Source organism: Olea europaea, chromosome 4 (genome assembly GCF_002742605.1).
Source record: "Olea europaea var. sylvestris chromosome 4, O_europaea_v1, whole genome shotgun sequence".
Classification (NCBI taxonomy): domain Eukaryota; kingdom Viridiplantae; phylum Streptophyta; class Magnoliopsida; order Lamiales; family Oleaceae; genus Olea; species Olea europaea.
Window position 1 is genome coordinate 1,405,683 of NC_036240.1, and position 11,262 is coordinate 1,416,944.

The 11,262-nt window shown below is 30.9% G+C and overlaps 1 protein-coding gene across 1 annotated transcript; it reads right to left on the reverse strand.

The window, feature by feature from the left end:
• Positions 1 to 8,290: 8,290 nt before the first annotated feature.
• On the reverse strand, positions 8,291 to 10,576 carry LOC111393214 (40S ribosomal protein S26-1-like). Its single transcript, XM_023018640.1, has 5 exons — positions 10,431 to 10,576; positions 10,213 to 10,305; positions 9,321 to 9,405; positions 9,057 to 9,190; positions 8,291 to 8,510 (listed from the first exon to the last, which is right to left on the reverse strand). The coding sequence occupies exons 1-5, from the start codon at positions 10,431 to 10,433 to the stop codon at positions 8,445 to 8,447; spliced, it is 381 nt and encodes a 126-aa protein (XP_022874408.1). The 5' UTR covers positions 10,434 to 10,576; the 3' UTR covers positions 8,291 to 8,444.
• Between the last annotated feature and the right edge of the window lie 686 nt (positions 10,577 to 11,262).

The following is an 11,262-nucleotide window of genomic DNA, read 5'->3' on the forward strand; positions in this document are numbered from 1 at the left end:
AAGTTTGGTATATATACACTTTTATTTAAATTGTCTATTATAAGTGTATGTCATGTTAATGATGTGATTTTCCTTCTGTCTATGAATTTACATGACAAAAAAGTTGATAAAATAACAAATTTTAATTAACCACTTAATAATTTAATCAAAAAGCTCCTGAAAAACATTGAGATAAATGAATTTCAAAAAAGTAATGTTATTTATTTAGATAGTTGGCCATTTACAATTTAGATAATAATTAAGAGATTGAATATCTTAAATGAAACTTATATATTCATGTGTAAGAGGTCTAATCACTCAGAGCATGCATGGTAAAGCTTTTATAAGATCATAAGACGTGGATCCTATAAAATGTATGGATAAGAAATAAGTAAATGTATATAAAAGTTGCAGGGTGGTCCTAGTGAATGTGTGGATAGAATAGAGTTTCATTAGTTTTTAAGCAATTATAAATTTTGTCAAGCGTGCACTTAACTGTCACCTAACTATTGACCATCAGATGATTTGAAAAAGTGATTATAGGTGTCATTAGCATCTTAAATGCGACTCATATTCCCACATTTAAGAGAGTCAATGCATTTTCGTAAAGTTTTTATTAAATTATAAGTTGTAAGTTTTACAAAATTTGAAGATAAGAAGTGAGTAGAAGTATGTAAAAATTATGAGTCCTACCGAATATGTAAATAAAGACAGAATTTGACCGGTTTATGAGCAATTATAAAATAAAGTTTTTTATATGACTTAATTATCTCTTAAACCATTGACCATCAAATAACATTATTCTCATTCGAAAAGAAGTGAATAAGCGTAGGTAAAAGTTGTTGAACCTACTAAATGTGTAAATAAAATTAAAGTTTGATATTGTATAAGCAATTATAATTTATAAATTTTACCAAGCATGCTCTTAATTGTCACCTAATGCTCACTATTAGAAGATTTTAAAAGTGACTCTAGGTGTCATTAATGAGACTCATATCTCTACATTTAAGAGATTCAATGCATTTTTGGTAAAAATTTTATTAGATTACAAGTTGAAAAAAAAAAAAAAGGAATATACACTGCAAGCATGGTCACAAACTAAAATAAAAGTTGTCAAACCCCCTTTTGATTTAAATAAAAAAATATGATAAAAAATTATGTTAGAATCAGAAATTAATTTTAACCACACATTTTATAAAATCCACAAATTTTATCTTTCAATCATACATTTCATCAGTTCTATCAAAATTTATTAAAATATAACTTTTAACAAAATCAAAACGCAATTAAATGTCCATAGCTGAAATGACATAAGAAAGTCATTACGTTCAATAAGGTGAGTGCGACGAAGCAAATTGGGTTGACCGCCAAAGTTAAACTCGTATATTTTACTTAAAAGTAAATTTATGCATTTCAATCGACTAATATTTTTCTAATTAACAACATGGTAAATAAGTCGGTTTAAACTACCTCATAAAACGTATTAATTTCATCTGGTTGACTAGTGGGTGAATTTAATATGGAAATTAGTTGCACCAAACGCAAGATAAAGATTAAATTAAATTAATTTTTATCTAAATGTAATAAAGTCTACATTAAATAGAACTTCTTAAATTAAATACATCCCTTAAATGTCAAAATGTGATAAATGCAAAAAGTATAAATATAATTCGTGCTTAATATTTTATCAAATTTAAATATTCTGGACAATGTAATCTAAAGAAAAATGGCAATTGTTTTATTGATCTGATTGAAGAAAAATATAATAAAACAAATACAAATATTAATTAAATAAGCAAGATAGCGTTCAATTTTTTATTAACAAGACATTAATAAAATGTCTGTTACAATGCATTACATTAATGAAAAAGAATTAAAAGGAACTTTGTGAATTACTAATTATTGTACATTACCGTCTAGCACAACATATCAATGTTAATGTAGTATATGCAAAATAATATTAGCAGCATTTACCTAAATTTCATACATTTATGGCATATTTAGTACATTGTATAGGATTTTCAGGGATACGATTAGAGATGATAGAGATTAAAGAGGATAAGATTGAGGTGGATTATGGTATATTGTTCTAATATGACATCTGGTGTTACATCGTATTAGAAAAAACAACGTATAAGTATTGAAAAATATAAAAAAAAAATTGTACTTATACCTAAATTTACTCATAAGTAATTTATACTTATAAGTAAACTTTTAGTTATAAGTTTTGGGTTTCATCGCGTTGCAAACAATACTCATAACTCAAAAATTTGTTGCTAGAAACTCATGCTTCTTAATTCTTACACAAATTTAGAAATTTGTCGTAATAATTTCTTTTTGATTCCTAAATTGTTGTTGAATTTCAATATTTTAAATCATATTTGTATAAAGATTTAATTAAAATTTCAAAGTCTTCATCTAGGAAATACTTGAGGTGATTTATCAAATTATAACATTTATATAAACTTAGAAATATTTCATTAAAAGTCACACGTCAATATATTTATTTCCATAATGTTGCGAGATAGAATTTTAATACTATGTCTTGTCATATCATATCACAATATGAAATCCTTACATCTTATTAAAAACATATTATTCTTAACACATTTCCAAAAATATACATACATAATATTCTTCTCAAACATTACTTTGCTAAGTTCGCTAATCGTTTTGTAAATTATAACTTGTTTCAAAAGTAAGAAATAAGCAACGTATATATTTAAATATAGTTTTACATATAATTAATACAGATCATTAACATATTGCAATACTGAAAATATTTTGTTTCAACACAGAGTTGAATATAAGTGTAAAACAAAATTTAAGTGTTAAAGTAATTTGCTGTAACACAACTAAACGAATATTTTAAAACATGATATAATCATTTAAATATCTTGTCGTAACATGATAACAAGCATGCTTCAACATAGTAAAGACAGAACCTAATTTTTTAAAATAATATTCATCAAATAACATGTTGTAACATGAAAATGAACGTTGTAACATAATAAAACAAAAGTTTATTTAATTAAATTAAAATATCATTTGTCGGTTTTACAAAGTACAATCACTAGCTTCCATCGCATCGACCAATGTCATCGCAACAATAATGCACATTAAATGTTATAAAATTAACTCGAATGAGTATAAAAATATAAAGTAAGACGGAAATAATATTTCACTTTTAAAAACTAGAATATAATGATGTGACATAATAATATTATTGATCAATAGTTTCAATCCTACCCAACATCATGCACATTAAATATTATAAAATCACCTTGAGTGAGTATAAAAATATCATGTAAGCCACACACTATATATCACATTTTAAAAATTAGAATATTAATGATGTGAAATACTCACATAACATTGTTGATCAATAATTTCAATCTCAATTAGAGCGATCATTTCTTAAGCAAGGTAATTGCAATCTCATTTAGATCATTGCTCATTGTAGTACTACAAAAAATTTAAGTTCATAAAATCACATTAGACATTATCTTAATCTCAAATTTGGGGTATCACTAGTCATATGTCACATTAAAATTTACATTATGAAATAAAATTAAACAATTAATAAATTGTGATCACATTTTAAAAATTAGAATATTAATGATGTGACATACATAACATTGTTGATCAATAATTTCAATCTCAATTAGAGCGATCATTTCTTAAGCAAGATAATTACAATATCATTTAGATCATTACTCATTGTTGTACTACAAAAAATTTTAGTTCGTAAAATCACATTACATATCGTCATAATCTCAAATTTGGGGTATCACTAGTCATATGTCACATTAAAATTTACATTATGAAATAAAATTAAACAATTAATAAATTGTGCTTACCATAACCTTTTGTAATGATTAATAAAATTAAACAATTAATAACTTACACTTTTGTAATGTTATAGGGGGAAAATGATTAATTATACACAAAAATGACCACATGAAGAGTTTGTAACCTCCAACTTATTTTAAATGCAAAAAATTAACCATGATATTATAATATAACAAGGGGATATAAAATATTATAATGACTTTTTAAATTCTGCTGTTTTTTATTGATCATAGGCTTCCTAACAGTCCCTAACTTTGTTCGTATGATCTTGTTATGTCTCAACTATCTCTTAAAGTAAAAATAAATCATTTGCTCCATTTTTCGTCATTGAATAATCACGAAATTGAGACCGTTGAAATCATTTATTTTTCTACATCAGAATGCATAGCTTAATAATCGAAAACATCAAGTAATTAACTAGAATTGTTCCAGATATGATCTAAAAATTTAAATGGTTCGTGAAAATTCTCTTAACTTAACCAAATATGTTTTCTTTCTTAACGTGAACCTTATAAATAACATTTATCTCGAAAATCATAATTCATAGTATTTTTTTTTTTATCAAAAATTTACTTTAGTCCCTCAAGTTTGCAAAATCTCAAATAAATCCTCAGAATTGTGAAACTTGCAAAAAATGCTTCAAACCTTCAAATAAGAACATCTAATCATCCTCAAACTATCAAAATAAGAACACGTATGCTTAAAGATAGGGATTTTTTTTTTATTTTTTTTTTCAAAAGTACTAACAAAATATCCTACCAAACACTTCTAATAAATATGGTTAGAAATTGTACGAATATCATTCTAGAGTTACAACTTCAAATTTTGAGTGCTGGGAGGGTTTTAAATAAGTTAGCTTGAACTTTTATAAAATATATATTTGCAGAATTTGGAAATTTGGATAGACACATAATACAAAGAAATAAACATAGCATTTGCATGCCTTAATGGCGGGTGGAAGTCTTATTTTTTGTTTGACTTTTGTGCAGAAGATCTAAAATACTTGTCCATAGTATGTTTGGGCTTTTTTAACATTTTCAATAAGTGTGATTTCGACGAACCTACTTAAATTTATGAATTCGGGATCCCACATATTATTCATATGAATTTTAAAATGGCACGAGAATTAAAATTGAAGGACAAAATTGTTAAACCGCTAAATGTTTACCATGACATTTTTCTTCACGTAGAGATCTAGATTTGCTAGAAGGTAAATGAAGTATATGTTGTTCACAACCAGTGTTTTAAAAGGCGCGTCTAGATAACGCCAAGGTGTTGTGCCAAGCCAAGTGGCTTTGCGCATTATTTATTAGTCAACGATTTTGCCGTTGATCGCTAATGCATGCCTAGACATGATTATGTGTGCTTGGGTGGGCATTATTATCTCCTTTTTTTGGAAAGAAAACTGACTTTTTTTTTTTACAATTCTTTTAGTTTAAAATTTAAAGACTGATTTTTTTCACTTTTATCTGTCTTAAACTTAAAACAGTCGCTTGAAGCCTTGAACAAAGGAAAACTTCTAAAAATTCTTATTTATTTACTATTTAGTATTTAAATTTGAAAGTTATATTTTTGTTGGAAACTTTAAAAAATGTATAAATTTTCTATAATTTGTTTTAGATATTTGGTAGGTATTATTTTTAATTATTAAACAATTTTTTTGATTGATTAAAATCTAAAATAATATTAAAATAAGAAAACACATTTTTATACATATGCCTCACCTAAACTCGTTTAGCCCATATCTTGGCCTTAAGGCATCGTCACGTATTACGTCTTTTAGAACATTGTTCGCCACTGAAAGTTGTGACGTTGTCCCTAACTAATTTTTCTGTTTTTTTAGTCCCTAACCTATAAGAAATTCGTAGACTCCGTCCTCCTTGACGGATCCTATCCATTTTAGCCGTCAAGGTCAAATCAGTTGCACAGCGGAATTGATGTTGGTGATGTGACTAAAACAAAACAATGAACTAAATTTAAACAAAATAAATAAATAAATTGAAGATTAGTGACTCAAATGAAATTTCATTATAATATCCTGAAATCAAACTCAAAATCACCATGATATAATTTATATTAATGCCAAACTTAGTTGTTATTCAATTTACATAGATTAGGCCTAATTAAGGGAGACACACCACATTTCATGCTATTGACTTGTTACCAATTTTAAAACTTCATTTATGGTTAGAAGTAGACATCGTGTATTTCATTTCATATGCATTAAATTAACCCCTTCTTTCCGAATAACGTCGTCTAAAAACTCATTACATGTTTGGACCGACAATTAAATCGTACTATCATAATAGAGAAAAATCTAAAAATTTGAAAACGGTCCAACTGTTTTATAGATTTAATTAGCATTACTAATATCGTCATTTAATAGCAAGTCAATCGAAGAGTCTGAACAATACTTATTCGTAAACTTACCATTTCATTTTATGAAGGGGAAATTATTTTGTCACTCAAGTTTGAATAAAATTAACAAATTGATTGAGTTTCGCGAATGTATACGTAAAAATCGTGTCCTTAATATGCGTTTTCAAGTGGATGGAGCTTGACAGTGTAGCATATTTAGATGGTTAGTGACTATACGTCAACAATTAGGCGTCGCCTGTCCATAAAATATCAGTGAAATAATTTACCCGATATTACAATAATCAATTTGGACAACGTACACGCAGTTTGTGACCTACGTGCTTGTTTTTTTTTTCTTTTGGCCTCTGTATGTGCATGGACATGTGTCTCTGCCTCTGGAGATGAGAGGTGGCTGTAGAAGGTGGAGGTTTGGTGTCATGACAGCCGGGTGGTGGTGGGGGCAGAAGGACAAATGATCACCCCTCTGCCTTTCGAAATAAATGCTGTGAATTTGGTTGTTCAAAACAAACAACAATCAAAATAAAGAAATAAAAAAATATATATAGCCATGCGGTCGCATAGCTGTATGCTGAGACCATTTCATGTGTGAACCATGCGACCACATGGTACAATTTTTTTACCATTTATGATCGTTTTTGACCTTTGCAAATTTGAAATTGGTGACTTTTCACTTGAATTTTTAGCACCATTTCGTACTTCTGGTCCAAGGCTATATATAGGAGAGCCATGTTCAAGGGAAACATGTTAAAAAAAACATCTTGCAATCCATACTTTGTTTCAAAACAATCAAGTCCCGACTTACATTCATATTTATTCTATTTTCGTGTTCTTCAAGTTTTGGAGAATTTCGTTTTGTACTTTGGTGAAATTCTTTACAAGGCTTGTTAAAATCCTTCAAACAATTTGTCGGAATATTCTTAAGCATCTCATAAACACCAAAGAGGGGGCAAATAACATTTAAAAACAATAATCCTACGTTCAAGCCTTCATATTTATTATTACAATTTTCTGGTTTTGTTCTTATTGTTGCCATACTTGTGAATTTTATTTTTGTTTCTTTTTCATCCCTCCAACATTTCCAACAATAAACAATCTCACCGGTGTAGAAATGACATCATTTCCCATCCCACATTGTCGTTCCTGAAGGGGTTGGAAACTGTGAACGTGATGCTCGACTTGAAAGTCCTCTAACCCACTTCATTTCTTATTTTTATTTTTTCAATTTAAATTGTACACCCTAGATCTTCACGACAACTCATCCATCAGTGTAAGGTGGGAGGAACTTCGAAAAACTAGGCTTACTTAATAATCAACCATCAACAACATCAACAACTCCATGAAAAAATGCAACTATGATTGCTGACTAATGTGATCAAGGTTAAATCCAATCCTTCCCCTTTGGGATGTGCTTGATGTACATAAGGGTGTTTATACACTCACATGAGTGTAGAAGCGACAGTTTAATCCCCACCCAACTTGGCCTACCAAAAGGGTAAAGACTGTTCTAACCCAGTGGAGTTTAACATAAGTGGGGCACCAGCCCATTAGAAACATGCTCCGAATTCGTTCACGTCCTGCCAATTATTATGAGACAGGCAAGCATTGTACCATTTCTTGTTCAATCCAAGCTAGACTCATCTGCACTATAGGTGGAGCTACGGGCAGTTTGGTCTATCGATTCTGTAGACAATTCGAGGCCAAATTACAATTTTGAATGGGCTGGTTCACGTGCTCCACGAACCAGAACTGCACCTACATGAATGTAGGTCGGTTTGATACTTCTCGCAACATGTTTTCAGATCTCATGATAAGTTTTACAGGCATAAAATAGTATAATGTACAATTCCCGTCTCTGATGATTTCTTTTTGTTGTAGGACATTTCCATGATATTATCGTCTGATTACTGAACTGATCTAATCCATAAATATCAAAATACCTCGACAAAAATTCTCATGCAGGTAATATTTTGTGGACTACCGAATCATTGTAGTTTACAATTATTAGATAAAATTGCCCTTTATTATACCCCAAGTTTATGATATTATTCTACACGTGAAAACAAAACTGAATTTTTTTTAATTTTTTTTTTTTTGCATACTAGCATCTGTTGCACATTGAACAACCACATTGTTCCCATATGATAAATCCAAATTTGATATTCAGTAAAAACCAGGATGCACCGGAAAAGTTGGAAATATAAAATCCCATTACAATCCTAATAATTGAGCAGATTTTAAGTGCGGGCAGCAGTTGGCGGTCCACCTGGGCGTGGTGCTTGACCTGCCTTTGGCATATCATCCTGTAGGACAAGACAGGAAAAATCATGAAAGATGAGTTGAGCACATATGGGGAGAAAATGTGTACAGAAGAACCTCCAGTTTCCAGACGTAAATTGACAGGGTACTCATCAAAAAGAGGAATATTACATGTTGAACCCAGAGCTCCAAATGTTTAAATCAAAATCAATAAACACTGTTTTTATGGTTCTCTTCAGTACTGTTTTCTTAAGGATGTAAGATTTGTTTCCTCAATATACAGTGGATTTTTGAAAGCCACAGTAAAGTGTATAGACACGTAATTTAGTCCTATTGATGCATAATGCCTTCTTGGCGCTTTCTAATATAAATTGTTTGTTTCTCACAAGAGATAAAGAAAAGAGGTCAGACTTGAGAAGATCAAATGCCATCATAAATCTTTTCACAAATTTGTACAAAGCCATCAGTGAGAAATGATACTCCATAGAAACTATAGCTTGCTGATGTCTTCAAAGGGCAAAAACAACTCTATAGTAAAGAAAAGAACAGCTGAAAAGACAAGGAGGGAATTTAAAGATGGAACAACTAACCCTTGGGCGCCTGAATCGCTGTGGAGGCTCACGGTTCCTCCTGTCAGTACGCGAACGCACCCTGACAACTTTGGAGTGAATAGCACATGAAACACAATACTGCATCTTCACATACAGCTTGGGAAGAGTGTACACTTAATTTTAACAACAAAAGCATTAATTAGTCTAGAATTATTAAAGAGTTGTTTCTTGTGATTTAGATAAATAGGAGTGAAAAGATTGAGTGAAGAAAACTAATAAGCATTTTAACCATTGAAAACTTACTATCAAAAGCACAAGCTTCCTGGACATCCCTTACAGCAGCTTGCTCAACAATGTTCCTTACAAGAAATCTCTTGATTGCTTTGTCCTAGGAAAGGTACAACCATTTGATAAATCACACACACAACTAAGTAAAGCTCAGGTTTAATAAGTACCTCAATATGACAAGGAAATCCTACTTTTTTGAAATAAAAAAAATCCTATAATTGCGTAAAACCAGAACGTTCATTGATTCCAGACCTCTGGGAGCTGTATTTGAAATGTATAGGGTTAAATCTTTAATTTAAATTACAGTCATTCCAGAATTCTTTAATGAAATCAAAGGCGTTATAATATTATATACCAATACTGCACCTGAAAAGAGTGTTTATATATTATATGTAACTATGTATTTACATTAACAAGCAAAAAACTTGATCTGAAACAATCAGGTACTAAAGGCAGACATTTCTATCTGGTTTTTCTTTCGTCAGATCAGTTCATCTGGGGTTCTATCACATGTATGTAGTAGCAGACAAAAGCCACAGCTAAAAATTCAAATATCGGCAGGGGGCTTAAATAACAATTTGAAAGTTCATAGAGAAAAAAAAGTTTCTGGATTCATTCAAGAGTTTTTAAAGATAATTAGTAACCATCACATTCACAAACCCTATCTAAGAGTATCCACGAGCCAATCTCCCTCACGATAAATTATTCATCATTATACATCTTTCCATATAAAGATAACATTAACAGCTGCAGTTCCTTTCAAAAAGCGCAAAGAAAATTATAGCCGACGTGATTCACCGGCATTGACAGATCTATTCTAAGACACAGACTACCTATAATAATCCGTTGCAGTTACAATTTTTCTACACAAACAAAACATATATACAAGTAATGTAAACAAAAGCACCTTCGGACAGCACTTTCCGCAGTTGGAGCACCGGATGAAATTGACGTGTCCGCGACCATGCTTGTTCCTCCCTCCATTCCTTCTCTTGAACGTCTACAATTTCAAAACCAAAGCATAATCAACTATAAAAGTGAAATTACGAGGTAAATTTAATGTATAAAAATTTGAATGCATAATCAATAAAGACTCCATGAATGAGATTTTAGAGAAATTTTTACCATTGTTGTTGTTGGCTTGGTATTGCTCCTTGGGTGAACGGCACTGCGAGCAGCTAATGCCTAGGGTTTGGATCTCAGGAATCAGTATTGTAAAAGAAAGGTTTTTGAGAATTTATACAGGGCTTTAACCGGAAGCCCTAGTCTCCGACAAGTCTGGGTGCCCATTGTGCGGGCTCCGAAAATGGCGGTAAAACAGTTTAGGTTGGGCTTTAGGTCCAGTATAATATACATCTTGGCCCAGATAAGTTTTTCAAAGTTCTCAAACTTATAAATGTGAAAATTACACCCATCAATATGTTTTAAAATCCAACTTAAAAAATGAGATGCAAGTTTATTTATTAAAAATCAGAAAAATGAGATGCAAGGTTTATTTATTAGAAAATATATTACCACTCCATCCCACCCCATTCCAACCCAAACCCTAACCTTAAAATCAATTTTCATTTCTCTTGCCATCTTTCTTCTACCGTCGTCGAGAAACCTATCATCGACGCATAGCAGGCAATGACACACAGTGAAAACGTCATTGGAATCCAAAGCAGCAATGTCGCCCAACGTTGCTATGGCAACTGAAAGTGACATTGTGCTTGTCGCGTGACGCCTCATGCATGACACAGCAGCAATGCCATGTCGAAGCTGTCGTCGATGAGGTGGTTGTGCAGTGATTTGGAATTTTTTTTGTGGATGATGTTTGCAGGTGGTGGTTGTGGTGGCAATAACGGTTAGGGGATTTCTTAGTAGAGGTGGTGGTTGCGGGGTAGTGGTGGATCTACACTGTTGGAATTGTCGAAGCCTGATAAGTGTGTTTTTGCACACTTATTTAGATTACAAA